The sequence below is a fragment of the Oncorhynchus keta genome, chromosome 36 (assembly GCF_023373465.1).
Source record: "Oncorhynchus keta strain PuntledgeMale-10-30-2019 chromosome 36, Oket_V2, whole genome shotgun sequence".
Taxonomy (NCBI): Eukaryota; Metazoa; Chordata; class Actinopteri; order Salmoniformes; family Salmonidae; genus Oncorhynchus; species Oncorhynchus keta.
In genome coordinates, this window is record NC_068456.1 from 7,369,504 (window position 1) to 7,395,221 (window position 25,718).

General features: G+C 44.6%; 1 protein-coding gene across 2 annotated transcripts in view; it reads right to left on the reverse strand.

Moving 5' to 3' along the window:
- LOC118369548 (gamma-aminobutyric acid receptor subunit pi) overlaps positions 1 to 25,718 on the reverse strand; it is a 73,508-nt gene that overhangs the window by 12,182 nt on the left and 35,608 nt on the right. For both annotated transcript variants that reach the window (XM_035754024.2, XM_035754026.2), the window contains exon 3: positions 705 to 817. In XM_035754024.2, coding sequence (XP_035609917.1) covers positions 705 to 817 — 113 coding nt within the window. The remainder of the gene's footprint in view (positions 1 to 704; positions 818 to 25,718) is intronic.

Genomic DNA, 25,718 nt, shown 5'->3' on the forward strand with positions numbered 1-25,718 from the left:
CTGACCTCTTGTGTGGGGTTCATGGCAATCAGGAGTGCACTCATCTCTGCTAATTACATTTGCTCTGATTCGGTTCAGTCTCAGCGATCACGAATCAAACGTTAGGCACGTTTAGAGGGATTCTCTGAAGCAGCAACAATGACACTGACAAGGGATTTGCGAGAACTACAAACACTGTGCGGAGGATCAAAGGTCACATTACCTTTATGTCACTGTCTCGGGGTTACACTGGATGTACGGATTCCATATTAGGAAGTCTCACTGAGTATGCGTGGGAATTGTGTCCGCTCAGACAAATAACATACTTTGTCAGGTGCTTACTCTTGATATTAATAGCCTAGCCCTATGAATCAAATCACCATCTGTGTTAATGTGTTTTGTATCATGTATTTATTAGTATTTAGCAAAAGCGAATGTTCGTCATTCACATACTGGGCTATTCATTGGGAATGAGATCGCTTCCATCTGCCAGGTAAAAGCTCGGGGAGATTTATGCTTAGCCAAAATATGGTAATATTGAAATGAATATGGGAATATGGTAAACCACACAATCACACAGACAAAAAAAAAACACACGTGCACGAATGCACACTGACGCACACAAGCAGACACACACGCACACACACACACACACACATACACACACACAAACAGCTCCTTTGAGCCTCATCTCATTTTCCAGGGATGTGTGCAATTTCCCTTACTGTCAAAAAAAGGCCTGAGGTACTTGTTGTATCCTTTCATCAGCTTCTGAATGGTGGGAGGCAGAATCTCTCCCTCTTTCACTTCAGCGCTGAGCAGCGAGTTCTCTAACATCCTGAGGAGAAGAAAAGAACGGCAAAAGAACAAATTCAATAATTTAGTGTCCTTCCCCTCAGTGCATTTATCCTCAGTGGATATCAAATGGTTTCTGCTATTCAGCCTGACTATCCTATCTCTGTGCTTAGCCCGTTGAGCTCAACGGTACTTTCTGAATAACATAAGCTGTGCGAAGCAAGAGAAGCACCAGATTAATAGGCCTGCAAACAATTTGGAATGAAAAGGGAGAAAAGAACAAAACTCATTTTTCATAATTGGTTTACTTCGATCCCAACTGGGTCAGAAAACTTGAAACATCCATCATCAGCAATCTTCCCCATCTTCCTCTACACGCTTGACTCTGCACATCTCCTGAGCTCAGATCAGCTTCCATATGCACTCCCAGTGATTGTTCTCCTTAAAGGCATGTAGCGTTGTAGGGAGATGATTATTTCACCAGGGATTGAGGGGAGAAGAACACTGTAGAATACATTCTAGCACCTTCCCCCCGTGGTAGTGCTGTCCGTTTGTGCAAAACAATCTGGAATCTAAATATGCTCGCAAATTGATGACGCCCTAGAGCTTAGTTAGCAATGTAATGACCATTGAAGGAAAGCAGATTAGGCCAAGTGTAGTAGGCAGATACAGTACATTCATCTCCATACGCTAGCAGGGATGTATGTGCCCTAATTGTGCTCACAGTCAACAGCCACTCATTTTCGGTCAGTAGAGCTAATTATCTGTTCAAGCAAGGTTGAAGTCCAAAGAGCATTTGTTGCTGTGTTGAATTTAAAGTCCATTTGTAGACTTTTCAACACTGCCACAGTTTCAGAGGTTCACATAAAACTTGATGAATGCATACAGAAAGACCGTGACTTGTAATGGCAGTAGCGTTTGACACTATCTGAGAAGACTGGACAGTTTGTAAGTTAAAAGGGATCTTAACTAGCTTTAAAAGCCTCTAGTCAGTGACTTTTTTAAAGTGTGCTTTAGCTTGCAGTAATCCTGTTTTTATGTCTAGTCCCTGTCTTCTAGTTTTCCCAGTTTTGACCATTCTGCCTGCCCTGACCCTGAGCCTGCCTGCTGTTCTGTACCTTTCGGACTCTGCTCTGGATTACTGACCTCTGCCTGCCCCCCTGTTTTTGTAATCAACGTTTGTTTCTTCGAACTGTCTGCATCTGGGTCTTATCCTGAGGCCTGATATCAACTGTGGGAAGCATTGGAGTGAACATGGGCCGGCATCCCTGTGGAATGAATGCGTTCGACAACATGTAGAGTCCATGTCCCAATGAATTGAGGCTTTTCTGAGGGCAAAAGGGCTGGAGGTACAACTCAATATTAGGAAGGTGTTCTTAATGGTTTGTACACTCGTTGTAGTCTGCCGGGATCTATTACGTTGGAGTGAGATGGGGAGAGAAAGAAACACAGGATGACAAAAAGAGAAAGTGCACGTGAAATGTTCTGTCTGTACAATGACTAATCCTAGAAATCCTCTCTAGAGTCCACATCAACATTATGAGATCATAAAAATCACAACATCATAAAATTGTTCTCCCATTAGATTTATTCCCCACCAAACCGATAACCTATTTCAGACCCAATTTCAGTCCCTTTGAGGGGAGGAAGGCAGGCAGACTGAGTGAAAGAATCCCACTACCGCCTGGCTCATCACTGTCCAAATTAGAGGTTGACCGATTAATCGGAATGACCGATCTTGCAACCCTACAGTTAACTAGTCCAACGCAATAAAGACCTGCCTCTCTCTCATTGCACTCCACAAGGAGACTGACTGCCTCTTATGCAAATGCTGTAAGCCAAGGTAAATTGCTAGCTAACATTAAACTTATCTTATAAAAAACAATCAATCATAATCACTAGTTAACTACACATGGTTGATGATATTACTAGATATTATCTAGCATTGCATATAATCTGACTGAGCATACAAGCATACAAGTATTTAAGTATCTGACTGAAGCAGGCGCGTAAACATTCATTCAAACAGCACTTTCGTGCATTTTGCCAGCAGCGTAAACATTAATTCAAACAGCACTTTCGTGCATTTTGCCAGCAGCTCTTCGTTGTGCGTCAAGCATTGCGCTGTTTATGACTTCAAGCCTATCAACTCCCGAGATGAGGCTGGTGTAACCAAAGTGAAATGGCTAGCTAGTTAGTGCGCGCTAATAGTGTTTCAAATGTCACTCGCTCTGAGCCTTCTAGTAGTTGTTCCCCTTGCTCTGCATGGGTAATGCTGCTTCGATGGTGGCTGTTGTCTTTGTGTTGCTGGTTCGAGCCCAAGGAGGAGCGAGGAGAGGGACGGAAGCTATACTGTTATACTGGCAATACTAAAGTGCCTATAAGAACATCCAATAGTCAAAGGTTAATGAAATACAAATGGTATAGAGGGAAATAGTCCTATAATTCCTATAATAACTACAACCTAAAACTTCTTACCTGAGAATATTGAAGACTCATGTTAAAAGGAACCACCAGCGTTCATATGTTCTCATGTTCTGAGCAAGGAACTGAAACGTTAGCTTTCTTACATAGCACATATTGCACTTTTACTTTCTTCTCCAACACTTTGTTTTTGCATTATTTAAGCCAAATTGAACATGTTTCATTATTTACTTGAGGCTAAATTGATTTTATTGATGTATTATATTAAGTTAAAATAAGTGTTCATTCAGTATTGTTGTAATTGTCATTATTACAAATACGTTTTTTTTTTTAATCGGCCGATTAATCGGTATCGTCTTTTTTTGGTCCTCCAATAATCGGTATCGTTATCGGCGTTGAAAAATCATAATCGGTCGACCTCTAGTCCAAATGTCTACACTATAGAAACACTGGAGGAAGCATTCCCTCTCCTACCTGCCAAACAGTCTTTGGCTTCATCCTGTGAGCTCTGACATTGTATACAGAGAAGTGGACCTTTGAAGGCCCCCAAGGGATAGTCTGGAGAATCAAAGGTTAATACTTCAAAAGGATTCTTCGGCTGTCCATATACGATAACCCTTTTTGGTTCCACGTAGAACCTTTTTTGGTTCCAAGTAGGCTTCTACCTGGAACCAAAAATAGTTATTCAAAGGGTTCTCCTATGGAGAAAGCTGAAGACCCCTTTTTAGGTTCTAGTAACGTTTTTTTCCGACTGTGTACCAACACAGAACCGCAGCATACAATGGTACTAGTGGGCATTTTATCTACTCAATCATCCGCTATATTGTTTGTGAAAAAGGTAAATAAAAAATACAATATTAAGATACACCAGTCCAGGTCTTTTCCCTAGATGAAAGCCTTGCTCTGTGTAGTGAGAAATCTCAGCATGCATTCTGACAGACCTGGCACACCTGCCTGCCTACTGCTTCATCACCTGACACAGTAAGGCAACAGTCCTGCTGCATTCATAACCAAGTGGCAGGTGTTAAATTCCCAGTTGTGAAGTCATAAATACCAGTTGGATACATTCATGGGCTTTGAACTCATTGAGAAATGCATATTGGTTAATGGCCAACAAACTGCGTCAACCATGATCTAAAAGTACAGCTTTCATGCTTTTAAACAATTAATAGAGTTCAAAAACCATATTATAGATTCTATATATTATATTACATTTTATAAATAATATTTTGTTGTTACATTTAAAGGACAATTTTGTCACTTTTCAAACTCATATTCATTATCTCAAGCACCATATCAGTGTGCATATACAGTGGTTCCTCAATTAAAAGTTACGAGCTTATGCTTTGACTGTTTGTGGTAGATGGTGGCATTCTGTCATTGCACCACACTATCACAAGGGGGAGGTAGAACGCTGATCTATCAGTAGTCTAAACTGTGGCAATTAATGGAGGCGTTTTCGGTCTGAGAGCATCTCCTCTGGCACTAGAGTTCTGCATCAGGCAACGGCCAGGCAGAAAAAAACAGGGAGAGAAAACAAGCGTAGCAGGCTGGGAATTCTGCAAACAACATTTCTAGGATCCAGCAGGACAATAAATTGTTTTTCCTTTTACTCAGATTACAACCGCTCACTTTCGGGGTTATTTGAAAACCAAATCATCTCCAAAATATCGTTATTTTTAAACAAGGACTTGAAAATGAGATTGAAAACTCTGCAAACATCGTTTCCAGTCCGAGAATGAGAATGGTAAATGACTGTGATTAATACATTTGTTCAATTCATTGGAATACAAAACCAGCTGTCCATCCACCCATTATGGGCTATTAGCAGGACAATAGACTCTTGCCAAGAAGGAGGGTAGGGGGAGAAATGTATCATTAAGGATGTATGTTTTCAGTTGATGTCAAAAAGGTTTGATTGGGTTTAAATCAGGAGACCTACATGTAGAGATGAAAAAAACATTTGATTAGATATACTGTAGGTGTTGTCGGTCTTTAATTTATTGAACTTTTTATTTTGGTGCTACCCGTTCCAGGGTTGGGACTGTAACCACCAGAGTACTTGAAAATGAGTCGGAGCTGAGAGGATCACCAAAACTAAAAGGTATTTTGGTATTAGTACATTTTCTTTAAAAAAATGTATATAGCCTATCAATGTGTATGCATGCTGTGTAATAGAATCGATGATTGTGTACTAAAACTGTGAATATGTTTTTGCAGAGCACACAACTATGCCGACAACCATCCGTGGAGATCAGTGGACTGGACAACAGGCCGCACCGAAAAAAATGCATGGTTCCACAGAAAACTAACTGGGATGGATCTCGAGGCAAATGTGGTTTCTTCATCAACATCTTTATGCTTTCGTTAATAAAATAATTGTAAAAATACTCTCGCCAGCTTTGATCCATGCCTGGGCCTGCAGGACGCAAATTTCTTTGTTTGTCTGACAAATCATTGGGTAGAAACTACAGGACAGTACAAACAAGAGGACACACATGGTTAATGTTCTGGAAAAAGTATATATATATATTGGTCATGGCTCCCAAGTGGTGCAGCAGACTAATGCACTGCATCTCAATGCAAGAGGCATCACTACAGTCCCTAGGCTGTATCACATCTGTCTGTGATTGGGAGTCCCATAGGGTGGAGCACAATTGGCCCAGCGTCATCTGGGTTTTGCCTTGGTAGGCCGTCATTGTAAATAACAATTTTTCTTAACTGACTTGCCTAGTGTTTTGTTTGGTAAATTGTTTTGTAAATATGAATTCACATTTGTAGTGCCACTCAATATCTCGAAGCACACACAGCAACGCGTGTTAATGAGTTCCGAGAGCCGGCTACTGTTTGAAAATCCACCCCAACAAGCAATAGCCTACTCGCGTGTGGTCAACTATTTCAGCATTGTTTCGCGCTGCTCTGAGACAAGCAAGACTACTTAATAAACATACACATTTTTAAAAATTGTATAAAAGCCCCTTAGATATTAATTTAGAACCATCTAAATTGAATTATACCTACTACTGTACAAGGCAATTTTATGGATGTGCCAGTATTTTCATTTAGAGATTCCGGTAAAGAAATGTGTATGTAGAGGGGTAACATTCTTCACCAGTTCTCTTAGCATTTTGCACAAATGTGTGATAAGCCTACCAGTTGGTGTAACTGTAATGTTAATTCTCTTGAGAGGAATTTTGCTCTTCACTATCACAATATTAAAAACGTTCAAATGCATTCATGAATTAAATCGCTTTAGCCGACATGTTGCAGTTCATCTGATGAAGGATTGACTCGATCTATAAGCTCAGGACAATTGTAAAATGGGCAATAAGATACACCGCAAGAAAGGGAACACATATATAACCATAGAGAATGGTTGCAGGTCGGAGGGCCATCTAACATGTGCAGATCGAAGGGTCATCAAGCGAAACAGACCAATAAAACACGGGTAAACGGCGGGAGTATCTATGACTCTCTGAGGACTAGGTAGGGTAGGGGGCCCACGCCCTCCACTTCTCCCTTCCCTCGGCGTGGGGTTCTGGGCCGGGAGGGTGGCTTCGGCTCTCGCTCAAGCTTGGATCCCCGCATCGCCATGTCGCCTGGGTTGCGCCCAACCGGCTCCATCCCCCTTTCCCCATTAGGCACAGCCGCATGGCGCACCCCCTTTCCCCGTTAGGCACGGCCGCATGGCATACCCCCGATATCAAGGTGCACATGGGCCTATTTAAATAATGAATATGAATTCAGAGGGCAGAAATTATAACATTTTAAAGCATTACAGTTTTAAGAATTGTGTGTGTTCAATTATTTGTGACATTGTGGCATTTAAAGCATATAGAAGTTAGAAGCAATAGGATTTGAAACAATAGCCTACCGGCGTGTGGTCAGCACCGTTTCGCTCTACTCTGAGACAAGCAAGGGGACTGGTCTTGATAAATCATTTGTATTTGTATTTTCACTGAATCTTTGTTTGGGCATTGGTTAGACTACAATTAGGGTGTGGAAATGTTAACATTATTTTACTTTTAGTATTGTAGCCTACTCCCAACCGGTCACGTTGTACAGCGCCAACCCTGGTTATGTTTTACATTTTTCATGGAATAGAAACACCATAATATTTATCAAATTAATTAACCTAAATCGCTTAAAATGAATCCCATATACTCTGTTCTTACAAAAAGGTTTTAAATTCTCTAGTACAGTCAATATTAAAGACTCTCAAAGATGCCCTCTGGTGGTCAAACTAGCAATAACTAGCATTAATGATAACAACGGCTGACAATTAAATAACGTGCAGTATGATGCAACTTTTACAGGAAGAACTACTTATAGTGCCTTCAGAAAGTGGCCTACACACAATACGCCATAATGTCAAAGTGGAATTATGTTTTTCTAATATTTTACAAATGAATGAAAAATGAAAAGCTAAAATGTGGAAAGCCTAAATACGTTCAGGAGTAAAAATGTCTAAAAACACGTTTCACTGTTTTCATTTTGGGGTATTATGTGTAGATGGATGGGAAAAAAATATATTTAATACATTTTGAATTCAGGCTGTAAAACAAAATGTGGAATAAGTCAAGGGGTACGAATGCTTTCTGAAGGCACTGTATGTTACAACTGCATGTTTCGATGATCTGCGGTTATAAATATAAGAAGGTCCAAAAAATGTATACTCTGTGACATCACATGGTAGGATTAAAGGTAAGGGAGGATATTTTCTTGCTCCCTACGTCGCCGTGAATCTCAGTGTTAAAAAAATCACCGTTTTTTTTATATGTTTTAACTTTTCATAATGTTATCGGGTAGAACTTTTTTGCGTAATATTTTTTATACAAAACCTATTAATGCGTCATTTTCACATATGTAATACACTGGTATTGTGCTGGAGACAATGAAAAGGATTGGAATTGCCCTAGAACTGCCAGAATGCTGTTATTAAGGTATTTCCGTAGTAGGTGACGTCAGAGGTCTGCATGTGGGAGAAGTCGGGGCTCAGGGATGATAGATGAGTTTCCCACTAGTTAATTATCAATTGCGGGACCGTCCAAGTGGATTTTTCCCAGTCATATGTGGTAAATACCCACTTCCCACTTGGTTACTTTGGTCCTTTCCAGCATTATTGGAACATACTGTCACGTTCTGACCTTAGTATATTTTTTATGTCTTTGTGTTAGGTTGGTCAGGGCGTGAGTTGGGGTGGGTTGTCTATGTTCTTTTTTCTATGTTATATTTTCTACGTGTTTGGCCTCGTACAGTACGTTTCTCAATCAGAGGCAGGTGTCGTTCATTGTCTCTGTTCGTTGAGAATCATACTTAGGTAGCCTTTTCCCACCTGTGTTTTCTGGGTGATTATTTTCTGTTTAGTGTTTTCTGCACCTTACAGGACTGTTTGGTTTTTGTCACGTTGTTATTTTGTTTTCCAGTGTTCAGTAATAAAACATCATGAACACGTACCACGCTGTGCATTGGTCCGATATGTCATACTCGTCGTCAGACGACCAAGACAACTGTTACACATACATTGATCCCAATAACTGAAACAATGGCAACACTGCTGCTAGAAATTGGAGATATTGGTTGATTACTCACTCTCTTACTCTGCCTTTTGTGATCTCTAATCTCTCCCCCACTCCCCCCTCTTGCTCACTTTCCTTATCTCTCTCAATGCTTCTGGGGTATTGAGAGAGGCATCCTCCACAAAACATCTCTGCAGAGAAAATTATTTATCTGTAAAATACCAAAAAACTGCTGTCCTTGGTAAAATAGCAAATCACACTTATGGCCAGTGAAATGGTTCTCAAAGACCAGTTCCACAGTGGGACTGGTCATTGAGTGAGGCCGGTTCTAGGACTTTTAACGACCATCGTAAACTTTCTCTCTCTCTTGCCTTTGCAGTATCCAAAAATGGAATGTCTGAGTGGTATAGAAAGACTCTTGCCCAAAGAATTTCAACATCCAAAAGTGGATAATGAAACAATATTTCTAAACATAAAGAAGGTGGGAAATGGTCGGTGTGGATCCAAACAATGATTATGTCGTATCATGTGTGATGTTATTAAAGACGGCCTAACGGAAACATTGTAATTTTAACCTCTACGGGATCGCCCCCCCCCCCCCCCCCCCCCCCCACACACACACACAGACACATGGGACTGTTGAGCTAACGTAGGCTAATATGATTAGCATGAGGTTGTAAGCCATGCCTTCCGCCTGGCTACTCCAACCTCGGCCAACAGCTCCGCCCCCCGTAGTTCCTCACCCAAGCCTCTCCAGGTTCTCCTTTACCCAAATCCAGATAGCAGATGTTCTGAAAGAGCTGCAAAACCTGGACCCGTACAAATCAGCTGGGCTTGACAATCTGGACCCGCTATTTCTGAAACTATCTGCCGCCATTGTCGCAACCCCTTATAACCAACCAGCCTGTTCAACCTCTCTTTCATATCGTCTGAGATCCCCAAGGATTGAAAGCTGCCGCAGTCATCCCCCTCTTCAAAGGGGGAGACACCCTGGACCCAAACTGCTATAGACCTATATCCATCCTGCCCTGCCTATCTAAGGTCTTCGAAAGCCAAGTCAACAAACAGGTCACTGACCATCTCGAATCCCACCGTACCTTCTCCGCTGTGCAATCTGGTTTCCAATCCGGTCACGGGTGCACCTCAGCCACACTCAAGGTACTAAATGATATCATAACCGCCATCGATAAAAGACAGTACTGTGCAGCCGTCTTCATCGACCTCGCCAAGGCTTTTGACTCTGTCAATCACCAAATTCTTATCGGCAGACTCAACAGCCTCGGTTTTTCGGATGACTGCCTTGCCTGGTTCACCAATTACTTTGCAGACAGAGTTCAGTGTGTCAAATCGGAGGGCATGCTGTCCGGTCCTCTGGCAGTCTCTATGGGGGTGCCACAGGGTTCAATTCTCGGGCCGACTCTTTTCTCTGTATATATCAATGATGTTGCTCTTGCTGCGGGCGATTCCCTGATCCACCTCTACGCAGACGACACCATTCTATATACTTTCGGCCCGTCATTGGACACTGTGCTATCAAACCTCCAAACGAGCTTCAATGCCATACAGCACTCCTTCCGTGGCCTCCAACTGCTCTTAAACGCGAGTAAAACCAAATGCATGCTTTTCAACCGATCGCTGCCTGCACCCGCATGCCCGACTAGCATCACCACCCTGGATGGTTCCGACCTTGAATATGTGGACATCTATAAGTACCTAGGTGTCTGGCTAGACTGCAAACTCTCCTTCCAGACTCACATCAAACATCTCCAATCAAAAATCAAATCCAGAGTCGGCTTTCTATTCCGCAACAAAGCCTCCTTCACTCACGCTGCCAAGCTTACCCTAGTAAAACTGACTATCCTACCGATCCTCGACTTTGGCGATGTCATCTACAAAATGGCTTCCAACACTCTACTCAGCAAACTGGATGCAGTCTATCACAGTGCCATCCGTTTTGTCACTAAAGCACCTTATACCACCCACCACTGCGACTTGTATGCTCTAGTCGGCTGGCCCTCACTACATATTCGTCGCCAGACCCACTGGCTCCAGGTCATCTACAAGTCCATGCTAGGTAAAGCTCCGCCTTATCTCAGTTCACTGGTCACGATGGCAACACCCATCCGTAGCACGCGCTCCAGCAGGTGTATCTCACTGATCATCCCTAAAGCCAACACCTCATTTGGCCGCCTTTCGTTCCAGTACTCTGCTGCCTGTGACTGGAACGAATTGCAAAAATCGCTGAAGTTGGAGACTTTTATCTCCCTCACCAACTTCAAACATCAGCTATCCGAGCAGCTAACCGATCGCTGCAGCTGTACATAGTCTATAGGTAAATAGCTCACCCTTTTTCACCTACCTCATTCCCATACTGTTTTTATACTGTTTTTATTTATTTACTTTTCTGCTCTTTTGCACACCAATATCTCTACCTGTACATGCCCATCTGATCATTTATCACTCCAGTGTTAATCTGCAAAATTGTATTATTCGCCTACCTCCTCATGCCTTTTGCACACATTGTATATAGACTGCCCATTTTTTTCTACTGTGTTATTGACTTGCTAATTGTTTACTCCGTGTGTAACTCTGTGTTGTCTGTTCACACTGCTATGCTTTATCTTGGCCAGGTCGCAGTTGCAAATGAGAACTTGTTCTCAACTAGCCTACCTGGTTAAATAAAGGTGAAATAAAAAATTTTTAAAAAAAAAACAAGAACATTTCCCAGGACATAGACATATCTGATATGGGCAGAAAGCTTACATTCTTGTTAATCTGACTGCACTGTCCAATTTACAGTAGCTATTACAGTGAAATAATATCCTTATATTTTTTGAGGAGATTGCACAGTTATGAATTTGATGAATAAATCAATTAGGCACATTTGGGCAGTCTTGATACAACATTTTGAACAGAAATGCAATGGTTCATTGAATCAGTCTAACACTTTTCGCATACAGTGCTGCCATCTAGTGGCCAAAATATAAATTGTGCCTAACCTGGAATAGTATATTATGGCCTTTCTCTTGCATTTCAAAGATGATGTGACAAAAAAGAAAAGAAACGCATGTTTTTTTCTTTGTATTATCTTTTACTAGATCTAATGTGTTATATTCTCCTATAATGATTTCACATGTCCACAAACTCCTAAGAGTTTCCTTTCAAATGGTATCAAGAACATGCATATCCTTGCTTCAGGTCCTGAGCTACAGGCAGTTAAATTTGGGTGTGTCATTTTAGGCAAAAATAGAAAAAAAGGGTTCCAATCCTGTTAAGAGCTTAAGAGCTTTCACAATGTATATTCCAGAGTTACATCTAAATGTTGTAAAACGTATGTGATTAAAACTGAAACTATTTGTGAGAAGATGAAATGTGATTTTAGATTTTAGAGATAATTGTTCTTCAAGTAAAGTTTTACCCAGTCAGTAACTACGCCCATGTGAGCACAGACATTATGCCAAAAGGATGGAGCGCCCCTTTTACCAGTTTGCTTATAAAGGACTCCTAAAGAATTAACACATTTGACCAAAACATGCTGAGTTGCTGCCGGTGTGGAAAGTGGTTTTAGCAGTACCCTGAATAATCAACCATTGAGACCAGAAAACGTGGAGTGGTGGCTACACGTTGAAATGGTTGCAATTCAAATATAGACCAGTACATCCCCGGGTTGCTACTGGCGTGTAAAATGGTTTACAACTACTAGATAGTAATACAGGCAGAGCGAGCTGAATATGTGACAAATGGTCTAAAATTACAAGACCCTCTGAAACTCGACGAGTGAAGAACACTAAGACATGCACCGCTTGCAACTCTGCATTATTTTGTTAGTTAGTAATAAATAATTAAGACAATTTGTGTAAACTGATAATCATGTAGACTAGGGTTCGTGCAGATTTATAGAATATTGCGATTCAGAATGCGACAGAATACGTTTTCTCATGGTGCCCCAAGTTACTGTGGAGAGGGGGTGGGGGGTTGAGGAGATGGTGATGCAGTGTGGTGGGGTAGGGGAGTCAACCCCATGTGGAATCCTCCTTTTCAGATCTTGTTTCATTGTAATAGCGCTTCCCGGGGTCCCTGCTCACACAGAGACGAGGCCGGGGTCAGCCGAGGCAGTGCTCGCGCATTTCACAACAGATTAAGTCAGTCCAGCACAGCCCCTGCAGAGATCTGAGTAACACTTTCCACAGCCACTCTCCCTCCTCCCCCACCCTCTCCCACTTCACACCCGCACACTTCCATCAAAACCGCTCTCTACCTCTTCCATCTTTTAATGGCAATCCTACCCCCCTCCTCTCTCTCCTGCCTTCTCCCGTAGGAACAATCCCTCTGGCGCATGGCACGACATTCCAATCCCGCTCTACAGCAAGATGAATGGGATACATCGAGATCACTGTAGATCTCTGTATAATTCATTTAAACTATTCTTTTTCCAATCATGCCAAATATGGCGAGGGTCTTGGAAATTCTATGTGCAGCAGTGTTGGTGTAACTGCAATCATTGTACACGTCAGAATACATAAGTCAGAATCGGGATACAAATTAGACCACGGAAGATAATGTTTCAAGTTTTATTAGTGGCATGTATGGGATACACATGGTATACACCATCCAACAAAATGTCATCTATATTCAAGGCCATAGTGCCTAGTAGACTGAGTAGACTGTTATGAATGAAGGATCCTTCCACCACAAGGTAAAATGTGATCATGCAACTTAATTTCTCAAATGCCAACTAATGACTTTTGAAATTTGATGAACTATTTCAATGTGCCCTTTTGAGTGTACCCTTTTGACCTCTTCCCCCAGCCCAAGGCTAAGTCAGAAGAGGCATTCATTCCCCAGTGACAGGCAGGAAGGGAGAACAGGTGAAAACATATGGTGTCAGCCACATCCTCAGTGTGCAGTTGAAATGTTAGTTGGCGGCGCACTGGATGCTTCGCCTGTCGAGGTTAAATTAAAAGATGTGCTTTTTTTCTTTCTCCTGAGAATATAAATGTTTCTGCTGTGAAATGGGATTTGACGAAAGACTGTGCTGTTCTCTTACGAGATTATTCATCCCCGCTCTGTTGGGACTTGTGCAACGTCCTAAGACCCTCACCCACTCGAAGACATTGAGGATGGCACAGCAAAAAAAGTCCTTGTGGGTTCTGTGTCTGAGGTGTTCAGATAAAGAAACGGATGTTTCTTTCTTCCCTGCTATCCTAGCTCCCAAAGCTCTTTGACTTATGGTTGGAGAGGAAAACTCTCTTGCCGAATACTTCATACTTCTTCTACCAGGCTACTGTGTTCTGAATTCTAAACATGATACCCTAAGCGTCAAACTTATTCTCCAAATGTGCACCTTCAGCTGTTTTACCCAACTTAGAAATAAAGTTAGGAAAGTTATTTTAAATAAATTCATAAAATCGGCACCAGATAATGTGTGTGTGTGTGGCTTGCTGATTGTCTGGGAGTCTTTTCAATGGGATTTTCCAGCCTATTACCCATAATTAATTAAGCTGACGTATTGCTAACTTGGTAGCTACAACTGTCATGGCCTCTGCAAACTCTACAATGACGTACAATGAAATATCCAAGCATATTTGAGCCACCCTCAATCAACTCTGGCTTTTTTCTTAATTTCTTAGATTTTTTTTAACAATATCTCTTAACATGGCGGTTTGGTTTAATCATGTAGGATCTCATGTTTGTAATGCAATATGTATACATCACACTACTGCCTCTCCAGAGCAATTGTTCACTGTTCAAGTCAAGAATTTACTACATACAGTGAAGTTGTAATACTTGTGAAAGTCAATACATGGTCGATACTAGCTTTGTGTGCACAAATACAACATGCTACTGTAAGGATCTTTAATGATGGCAAAAGCTTTATCTTCGGCTCCTGCTCAATAGACCACCAATTAGCGTACAATGCTACCCACAACAAAAATAGATTTTTCTTGAGTTACCCAAGACAGAGTCCCATTGACCTTCAAAGGGAAGCTTAGTGATTAAGGGCCGAGCAGTGAGAAAAAGAACATCTCTGTGGTTGAGCCACTCTCTGTCTGACGGATCCATCGTTCACAGTTATCTGGGCGCTCACATCGCCTAGTCACTGCTCAGAGAATCAGGCACGAGTAATGGATTGGATATGTGCAAAGCCTCCTTCATGGGTCCAGCTGGGGAGTACTTGATGCTGTGTAGGCCTAGAGAGGGTAGAGAGCCACATGTTTCGCTCCTCTCCTCTCTCAAACAATGACCAAAAATAATGTCCGGTGCAATAATGCAATTCCCACGGAGTGCAAACAGTGACGCAAATGTAAATGCCTCCAGTACTGAAGAAAGGAAGCGATTGACAGGAAGCATCTTGATACATCACGGACCCTTACAGCAGCCATTAAAAAGGCACTGCAGACACAACTCGACAACCTCAAGAAAAACCTATTGGCAGGATTCATACATAAAATATATGCTTTTAATTGTTGGAATACGTCTGCTTTTGTCAGACAGTACTCCATGTACTGCCTATGAATCTTTAGGGGCACAAGATATGGAATTCACAGGAAGCTAAACATATAGGTAGGAATGTCTCCCAAACCTAAAATTTGGTCTGGCCAAGTGTGTCTCTTCAAAAAAGGTCTGGAATTGTATGTCTGGCAAATGCCCCTGTGTATATATCTACAACTTTTGGTTGAGTCACTGTAAGTAAATAGGAAGGGTAACACTTTACTTGAACACCCAGAGTCATAACACGTTACGACTTGGTCATAACCAGCTGACATTACTTGTCAAAACCTGTCATACCTGTAATATGGTGATAACACTGTCATGACCCATATGTTTACACCTGTTGTGACGTATATTGTGTTGTTTTGTGGCTGGTTATGACACCTGTATAAGAGTGGCAAAACCCACATTTATCCCTGCAAAGAAGATTCCTTTCATTGGATCGTTTTTTTCTTCAATCTTAATTCATTCTCTACAGTCAAGTTTTTTTCCCCATCATATTTGTAATAACTAACATTAGGACCACCCGCTGTCAATTTACTTGAACTAAGAAAGTGCACTTTATGACACTGTCAAGAAGTATTGCGAACATCATAATCATATAAGCCAGATACTGTAGGCCTATCCCATACATGCCCTAATGTCAAAGACAGTGTCTTGTCCTGCTCCTGAAATCTGCTCCTGCATTAATCCCAGTCATCAGCAACAAAGCACTGGGGTAGGTGCACGTATGACATCAATGTGCACGCAATTACAATGATAATTTAACATGTTCAATTTCAGAAAATGTTATATAACATAAACATACTATGGTGTAACGGAATGTTTTGCCTTCTGTCGTAGGTTTCGTGGGTTTTGACACTCTTAATGTAAGTGTCATAATCAGCCATAAAATAACACAATATATGTCAAAACAGGTGTCAATATATGGATCATGACAGTTTTATGACCACATTTATGACAAGTTATGTCAGCTCTTAAGCTTTAGCCCCACCCATCTCGTTTTGCTCTTGGAGTGCACACGACGCTCAGGCCGATGCTTTGTTTACCTCTGGATAACATGAAAACAGCCTAACCAGCTCAGCTGGCAACAATTTCATGACGCTTTTTTTTGCAGACGTTTACTGACACCGGCCATATTCAACGGGTGTCGCACACACGTCACGTAACGTTAGCTCGTTAAACAACAATGAACAAAGTGTAAACACTGCCTAACATTAGGCTCTAACTATAAAAGCAAACGGCTCTGGGAAACAAATAATAATGTCAACTAAGGAGCCAGCCATCTAACATTAGCTAGCTAGCTAACAGTCCACTATAGCTTGAAATGAAACCACTTTCTTTCAAACTTAGAAATGTGTAATATATGAAAATGCAGCTAGCTAACTCTAGACTGACTTACCTACATACAGTGGGGCAAAAAACGGTTTAGTCAGCCACCAATTGTGCAAGTTCTCACACTTAAAAAGATGAGAGGCCTGTAATTTGCATAATAGGTACACTTCAACTATGACAGACAAAATGAGAAAAAAAATCCAGAAAATCACATTGTAGGATTTTAATGAATTTATTTGCAAATTAAGGTGGAAAATAAGTATTTGGTCAATAACAAAAGTTTATCTCAATACTTTGTTATATACCCTTTGTTGGCAATGACAGAGGTCAAATGTTTTCTGTAAGTCTTCACAAGGTTTTCACACACTGTTGCTGGTATTTTGGCCCATTCCTCCATGCAGATCTCCACAAGAGCAGTGATGTTTCGGGGCTGTTGCTGGGCAACACGGACTTTCAACTCCCTCCAAAGATTTTCTATGGGGTTGAGATCTGGAGACTGGCTAGGCCACTCAAGGACCTTGAAATGCTTCTTACGAAGCAACTCCTTCATTGCCCGGGCGGTGTGTTTGGGATCATTGTCATGCTGAAAGACCCAGTCACATTTCATCTTCAATGCCCTTGCTGATGGAAGGAGATTTTCACTCAAAATCTCACGACACATGGCCCCATTCATTCTTTCCTTTCCATTCTTTCCGGATCAGTCGTCCTGGTCCCTTTGCAGACAACCAGCCCCAAAGCATGATGTTTCCACCCCCATGCTTCACAGTAGGTATGGTGTTCTTTGGATGCAACTCAGCATTCTTTGTCCTCCAAACACGACAAGTTGAGTTTTTACCAAAAAGTTATATTTTGGTTTCATCTGACCATATGACATTCTCCCAATCTTCTTCTGGATCATCCAAATGCTCTCTAGCAAACTTCAGACGGGCCTGGACATGTACTGGCTTAAGCAGGGGGACATGTCTGGCACTGCAGGATTTGAGTCCCTGGCGGCGTAGTGTGTTACTGATGGTAGGCTTTGTTACTTTGGTCCCAGCTCTCATCAGGTCATTCACTAGGTCCCCCCGTGTGTTTCTGGGATTTTTGCTCACCATTCTTGTGATCATTTTGACCCCACAGTGTGGGATCTTGCGTGGAGCCCCAGATCGAGGGAGATTATCAGTGGTCTTGTATGTCTTCCATTTCCTAATAATTGCTCCCACAGTTGATTTCTTCAAACCAAGCTGCTTATGTCACGCCCTGGTCGAAGTATTTTGTGTTTATCTTCATTTATTTGGTCAGGCCAGGGTGTGACATGGGTTTTTGTATGTGGTGTGTAGGTAGTGGGATTGTAGCTTAGTGGGGTGTTCTAGGTAAGTCTATGGCTGTCTGAAGTGGTTCTCAATCAGAGGCAGGTGTTTATCGTTGTCTCTGATTGGGAACCATATTTAGGCAGCCATATTCTTTGGTTGTGTTGTGGGTGATTGTCCTTAGTGTCTTGATGTCCTTAGTCTGTGTTAGTTTGCACCAGTTTAGGCTGTTTCGGTTTCCATTACGTTTATTGTTTTGTTGAGTTTATGTTTTGATTCGTGTTACGTTGTTTTATTAAACATGGATCGCAATCTACACGCTGCAGTTTGGTCCGACTCTCCTTCACCACATGAAAACCGTTACAGAATCACCCACCACAGGACCAAGCAGCGTGTCAACATGCAGGAGCCGCAGGAGAAGCAACAAAGGCAGCAACAGCGGCGCAATGAGGAATGGACATGGGACGATATATTGGATGGCAAGGGTTGCTACACATGGGAGGAGATCCTGGCGGTAAGGGATCGCCTTCCATGGGAACAGGTGGAGGCAGCGAGGAGAGCAGAGGCAGCCGGAGAGAGGAGCCGGCGATATGAGGGAACCACGGTTGGCAAGGAAGCCCAGGAGTCAGCCCCAAAAATTTCTTGGGGGGCTCACAGGGAGTATGGCTACGCCAGGTAGGAGACCTGTGCAAACTCCCTGTGCTTACCGGGGGGCTAGAGAGACCGGGCAGGCACCGTGTTATGCTGTGGTGCGCACGGTGTCTCCAGTGCGGGTGCATAGCCCGGTGCGGTATATTCCAGCTCCGCGTATCAGCCGGGCTAGATTGAGCGTCGAGCCAAATGCCATGAAGCCGGCTCTACGCATCTGGTCCCCAGTGCGTCTCCTTGGGCCGGCTTACATGGCACCAGCCTTGCGCTCGGTGTCTCCGGTTCACCTGCATAGCCCAGTGCGGACTATTCCACCTCGCCGCACTGGCAGGGCGACCGAGAGTATTCAACCAGGTAAGGTTGGGCAGGCTCGGTGCTCAAGAGCTCCAGTGCGCCTGCACGGTCCGGTCTATCCAGTACCACCTCCACACCCCAGGCCTCCAGGCTTCCTGTGCGTGTCCTCGGTTCAGTACCACCAGTGCCAGCACCACGCATCAGGCCTACAGTGTGCCTCGCCTCTCCTGCGCTGTCGGAGTCTCCCGCCTCTCCAGCGCTGCCGGAGCCTCGCGCCTGTTCAGCGCTATCAGAGCCTTTCTCCTCTCCTGCGTTACCGGAGTCTCCCGCTTGTTCAGCGCAGCTAGAGCTGTCAGCCTGCATGGAGCAGTCAGAGCTGTCAGTCTGCATGGAGCAGCCAGAGCTGTCAGTCTGCATGGAGCAGCCAGAGATGTCAGTCTGCATGGAGCAGCCAGAGCTGTCAGTCTGCAAGGAGCTGCCAGAGCTGTCAGTCTGCAAGGAGCTGCCAGTCTGCAAGGAGCTGCCAGTCTGCAAGGTGCTGCCAGCCTGCATGGAGCAGCCAGAGCTGCCAGCTTGCATGGAGCAGTCAGAGCTGTCAGTCTGCAAGGAGCTGCCAGTCTGCAAGGTGCTGCCAGCCTGCATGGAGCAGCAAGAGCTGTCAGTCTGCATGGAGCAGTCAGAGATGTCAGTCTGCAAGGAGCTGCCAGTCTGCAAGGAGCTACCAGTCTGCAAGGTGCTGCCAGCCTGCATGGAGCAGCCAGAGCTGTCAGTCTGCAAGGAGCTGCCAGTCTGCAAGGAGCTGCCCGTCTGCAAGGTGCTGCCAGCCTGCATGGAGCAGTCAGAGCTGCCAGCCTGCATGAGGCAGCCAGAGCTGTCAGTCTGCATGGAGCAGCCAGAGCTGTCAGTCTGCAAGGTGCTGCCAGCCTGCATGGAACAGCCAGAGCTGTCAGTCTGCAAGGAGCTGCCAGTCTGCAAGGAGCTACCAGTCTGCAAGGTGCTGTCAGCCTGCATGGAGCAGTCAGAGCTGTCAGTCTGCATGGAGCAGTCAGAGCTGTCAGTCTGCATGGAGCAGCCAGAGATGTCAGTCTGCATGGAGCAGCCAGAGCTGTCAGTCTGCAAGGAGCTGCCAGTCTGCAAGGAGCTGCCAGTCTGCAAGGTGCTGCCAGCCTGCATGGAGCAGCCAGAGCTGTCAGTCTGCAAGGAGCTGCCAGTCTGCAAGGTGCTGCCAGCCTGCATGGAGCAGCCAGAGCTGCCAGCTTGCATGGAGCAGTCAGAGCTGTCAGTCTGCAAGGAGCTGCCAGTCTGCAAGGTGCTGCCAGTCTGCTTGGAGCAGTCAGAGCTGTCAGTCTGCAAGGAGCTGCCAGTCTGCAAGGAGCTACCAGTCTGCAAGGTGCTGCCAGCCTGCATGGAGCAGCCAGAGCTGTCAGTCTGCAAGGAGCTGCCAGTCTGCAAGGAGCTGCCCGTCTGCAAGGTGCTGCCAGCCTGCATGGAGCAGTCAGAGCTGCCAGCCTGCATGGAGCAGTCAGAGCTGTCAGTCTGCATGAGGCAGCCAGAGCTGTCAGTCTGCATGGAGCAGCCAGAGCTGTCAGTCTGCAAGGTGCTGCCAGCCTGCATGGAACAGCCAGAGCTGTCAGTCTGCAAGGAGCTGCCAGTCTGCAAGGTGCTGCCAGCCTGCATGGAGCAGCCAGAGCTGTCAGTCTGCAAGGAGCTGCCAGTCTGTAAGGAGCTGCCAGCCTGCATGGAGCAGCCAGAGCTGTCAGTCTGCAAGGAGCTGCCCGTCTGCAAGGTGCTGCCAGCCTGCATGGAGCAGTCAGAGCTGCCAGCCTGCATGGAGCAGTCAGAGCTGTCAGTCTGCATGAGGCAGCCAGAGATGTCAGTCTGCATGGAGCAGCCAGAGCTGTCAGTCTGCAAGGTGCAGCCAGCCTGCATGGAACAGCCAGAGCTGTCAGTCTGCAAGGACCTGCCAGTCTGCAAGGAGCTACCAGTCTGCAAGGTGCTGCCAGCCTGCATGGAGCAGCCAGAGCTGTCAGTCTGCAAGGAGCTGCCAGTCTGCAAGGAGCTACCAGTCTGCAAGGTGCTGCCAGCCTGCATGGAGCAGCCAGAGCTGTCAGTCTGCAAGGAGCTGCCAGTCTGCAAGGAGCTACCAGTCTGCAAGGTGCTGCCAGCCTGCATGGAGCAGCCAGAGCTGTCAGTCTGCAAGGAGCTGCCAGTCTGCAAGGAGCTGCCCGTCTGCAAGGTGCTGCCAGCCTGCATGGAGCAGCCAGAGCTGTCAGTCTGCAAGGAGCTGCCAGTCTGCAAGGAGCTACCAGTCTGCAAGGTGCTGCCAGCCTGCATGGAGCAGCCAGAGCTGTCAGTCTGCAAGGAGCTGCCAGTCTGCAAGGAGCTGCCCGTCTGCAAGGTGCTGCCAGCCTGCATGGAGCAGTCAGAGCTGCCAGCCTGCATGGAGCAGTCAGAGCTGTCAGTCTGCATGAGGCAGCCAGAGCTGTCAGTCTGCATGGAGCAGCCAGAGCTGTCAGTCTGCAAGGTGCAGCCAGCCTGCATGGAACAGCCAGAGCTGTCAGTCTGCAAGGAGCTGTCAGTCTGCAAGGAGCTGCCAGTCTGCAAGGTGCTGCCAGTCTGCTTGGAGCAGTCAGAGCTGTCAGTCTGCAAGGAGCTGCCAGTCTGTAAGGAGCTGCCCGTCTGCAAGGTGCTGCCAGCCTGCATGGAGCAGTCAGAGCTGCCAGCCTGCATGGAGCAGTCAGAGCTGTCAGTCTACATGGAGCAGTCAGAGCTGTCAGTCTGCATGAGGCAGCCAGAGCTGTCAGTCTGCATGGAGCAGCCAGAGCTGTCAGTCTGCAAGGTGCTGCCAGCCTGCATGGAACAGCCAGAGCTGTCAGTCTACATGGAGCAGTCAGAGCTGTCAGTCTGCATGAGGCAGCCAGAGCTGTCAGTCTGCATGGAGCAGCCAGAGCTGTCAGTCTGCAAGGAGCTGTCAGTCTGCAAGGAGCTGCCAGTCTGCAAGGAGCTGCCAGTCTGCAAGGAGCTGCCAGTCTGCAAGGAGCTCCCAGTCTGCAAGGAGCTGCCAGTCTGCAAGGAGCTGTCAGTCTGCAAGGAGCTGCCAGTCTGCAAGGAGCTGCCAATCTGCACGGAGCCGCCAGAGCTGCTAGTCTGTAAGAAGCCACCAGAGCTGTCAGCCTATATGGAGCAGCCAGAGCCGCCAGTCAGCGTGGAGCAGTCAGAGCCGCCAGTCAGCATGGAGCAGCCAGGTCTTCCAGATCTGCCAGTCAGCCAGATTCTTCCAGATCTGCCAGTCAGCCAGAATCTTCCAGGTCAGCCAGTCAACCAGGCTCTTCCAGATCTGCCAGTCAACCAGACTCTTCCAGATCTGCCAGTCAACCAGACTCTTCCAGATCTGCCAGTCAACCAGACTCTTCCAGATCTGCCAGTCAACCAGACTCTTCCAGATCTGCCAGTCAACCAGACTCTTCCAGATCTGCCAGTCGGCCAGGATCTGCCAGTCGGCCAGGATCCGCCAGTCAGCCAGAATCCGCCAGATCCGCCAGTCAGCCAGGATCTGCCAGTCAGCCAGGATCTGCTGAGACCACCAGCCAGCCAGGATCTGGTAGATCTATCTACCTGCCTGAGCTTCCTCTCACTCCTGAGCTTCCTCTCACTCCTGAGCTTCTTCTCACTCCTGAGCTTCCTTTCACTCCTGAGCTTCCTTTCACTCCTGAGCTTCCTTTCACTCCTGAGCTTCCTTTCACTCATGAGCTTCCCCTCAGTCCCGAGCTGCCTCAGTCCCGAGCTGCCCCTCAGTCCCGATCTGCTCCTCAGTCCAGTGTTGTTCTGGGTGAGGACTACTAGGCCATGGTCGGCGGCGAGGGTGGACTATCCAAGGACGCGAGGAGGAGGGACTAAGACAGTGTTTGAGTGGAGTCCACGTCCCGCGCCGGAGCCGCCACCATGGATAGACGCCCACCCGGACCCTCCCTATTGTTTTGAGGTGCGTTCGGGAGTCCGCACCTTAGGGGGGGGGGGGGTTCTGTCACGCCCTGGTCGAAGTATTTTTTGTTTATCTTCATTTATTTGGTCAGGCCAGGGTGTGGACATGGGTTTTTGTATGTGGTGTGTAGGTAGTGGGATTGTAGCTTAGTGGGGTGTTCTAGGTAAGTCTATGGCTGTCTGAAGTGGTTCTCAATCAGAGGCAGGTGTTTATCGTTGTCTCTGATTGGGAACCATATTTAGGCAGCCATATTCTTTGGTTGTGTTGTGGGTGATTGTCCTTAGTGTCTTGATGTCCTTATTCTGTGTTAGTTCGCACCAGTTTAGGCTGTTTCGGGTTTTCATTACGTTTGTTGTTTTGTTGAGTTTGTGTTTTGATTCATGTTACGTTGTTTTATTAAAAATGGATCGCAATCTACACGCTGCAGTTTGGTCCGGCTCTCCTTCACCACATGAAAACCGTTACAGCTTACCTATTGCAGATTCTGTCTTCCCAGCCTGGTGCAGGTCTACAATTTTGTTTCTGGTGTCCTTTGACAGCTCTTTGGTCTTGGCCATAGTGGAGTTTGGAGTGTGACTGTTTGAGGTTGTGGACAGGTGTCTTTTATACTGATAACAAGTTCAAACAGGTGCCATTAATACAGGTAACGAGTGGAGGACAGGGGAGCCTCTTAAAAAAGAAGTTACAGGTCTGTGAGAGCCAGAAATCTTGCTTGTTTGTAGGTGACCAAATACTTATTTTCCACCATAATTTGCAAATAAATTCATAAAAAATCCTACAATGTGATTTTCTGGATTTTTTTGTTTGTCATAGTTGAAGTGTACCTATGATGAAAATTACAGGCCTCTCTCGTCTTTTTAAGTGGGAGAACTTGCACAATTGGTGGCTGACTAAATACTTTTTTTGCCCCACTGTACATCAACATGCATCATGTATTCCTATCAGGAATGCCATACCACGGTTGCCCTTAGTTTGAAGATGTAATCTGGACAAAGGTGTTTTCTCCATCTCTTTAGCTATCATACTCTAATTCCACTGATTTTAAAACGTGATCCTCCAGAAAATGGAGAGCAACACTTATGCAGCTCCACTACACAATACATTTTTTTTAAGTCGAGTTCAACAGGATTACCAACACAGACTGACCATAATTTGCAAATAGATTAATTAAAAATCCTACAATGTGATTTTCTGGATTTTTTTTTCTCATTTTGTCTGTCATAGTTGAAGTGTACCTATGATGAAAATTGCAGGCCTCTCTCATCTTTTTAAGTGGGAGAACATGCACAATTGGTGGATGACTAAATATTTTTTTGCCCCACTGTAAGTGGCTTTGGTTATATGTAAGATGACTCAGGGAAGGAACAGAATACCGAGGACGTGAGATGCTTGTTAGAATCTTAGGTTCAATCCAAACCCTGCATTCCCCTGTCTCCAATCTGGTCTAATTGCTGATGCAGACAGTAGTATGTGCTGCTTTGCTGAAAATGTTTTTTTTCCTCAGCAAAGGAAAATAATTTAAGGGACAATCATCCATTTTTGGATTGAGGCATGAAGCTGGAACTACAAAATAGATGACCAAGGACTACTTTAGATGTGTTTTTTTACATCTGATTTTGGAGTGTAATGTACCTTTAAAATTAAACATATAAAACAGAAGCTTCAAATATAGATGGGGGGGGGTTGACCACCCAGGAAAAGACACTCAATAGGATAATTACCTTGGTTTCTTCCACAACACTGGATGAGACAGAACAGGCATGTTAATGAGAGCCTGTATAGAAAATAAAGATATATTTTGTCTTCCTGAGGGGTACACTATGAAGGAAGCTAGATCTACTCAGGGTTTTCTAAAGCTATGACATACCCACTATGACAGTGGATATTGATGGTCTGCCTGCCGCCAGTGGTGTAAAGTACTTAAGAACAAATACTCTAAAGTACTACTTAAGTAGTTTTTTAGGGTATCTGTACTTAAATATTTATATTTTTGACAACTTTTACTTGTAGTCGACGACATTCCTAAAGAAAATATTTCTGTATACATACATTTCCCACTGACACCCAAAAGTATTTGTTACATTTCGAATGCTCAGGAGGGCCAGCAAAATGGTCTAATTCACTTACCTATCAATATAACGTGTTGTCATCCCTACTGTCTCTGATCTGGCGGACTCAATGAACACAAATACTGTGTTTGTAAATTATGTCTGAGTGTTGGAGTGTGCCCCTGGCTGTCCATAAATTACAGAAAATTGTGCCACCTGGTTTGCTTAATATAAGGAATTTGATATAGAGCATTTACTTTTACTCAAATATGACAATTTACTTTTTCCACCACTGTACTTACAGTAAGTGCATTTAAAACCAGACAAATTTAGATTTTTACTCAAGTAGTATTTTACTGGGTGACTTTCAATTTTACTACAATTGAGTAACTCTAGCAGGCTTGTAACTGTGCATGCTTGTCACACGTTTTCATTGAAAGCAATGAAAGAAAAGTTATCTTGCAAATTCAGCAGGCTACGGTGGGCAAATAGTCTTTTAGATGTGGCGCCTTAATGATATTGCTTATCGTTAATGGCGTCTTTGGTGTGTTTTGGTGTGCTGATCAATGCATAAGCACCTTTTTCCCCCACTCCCATCTATAAAATAATTGTATTAAGTCATACAAAGCTGTACTGTGCGTGAAGTTTCGAATGCATTCTGTTACTACTAAATGTGTAATGTAATAGGTATTTTAACATTACTATTTTAAAACACACAAAAAAACGTGATAAAAATATTTAATCAGTCATCTTCATCAAATTAAGGGGATGATGATGCAACCTGTGCAAGAGGGAGGGAATCTGATATCGAGGCACAGATCTGGGGAATGGTACTAAAAAGACTGCAACATTGAAGGTCCCTAAGAACACAGTGGTCTCCATCACTCTTAAATGGAAGAAATTTGGAACCACC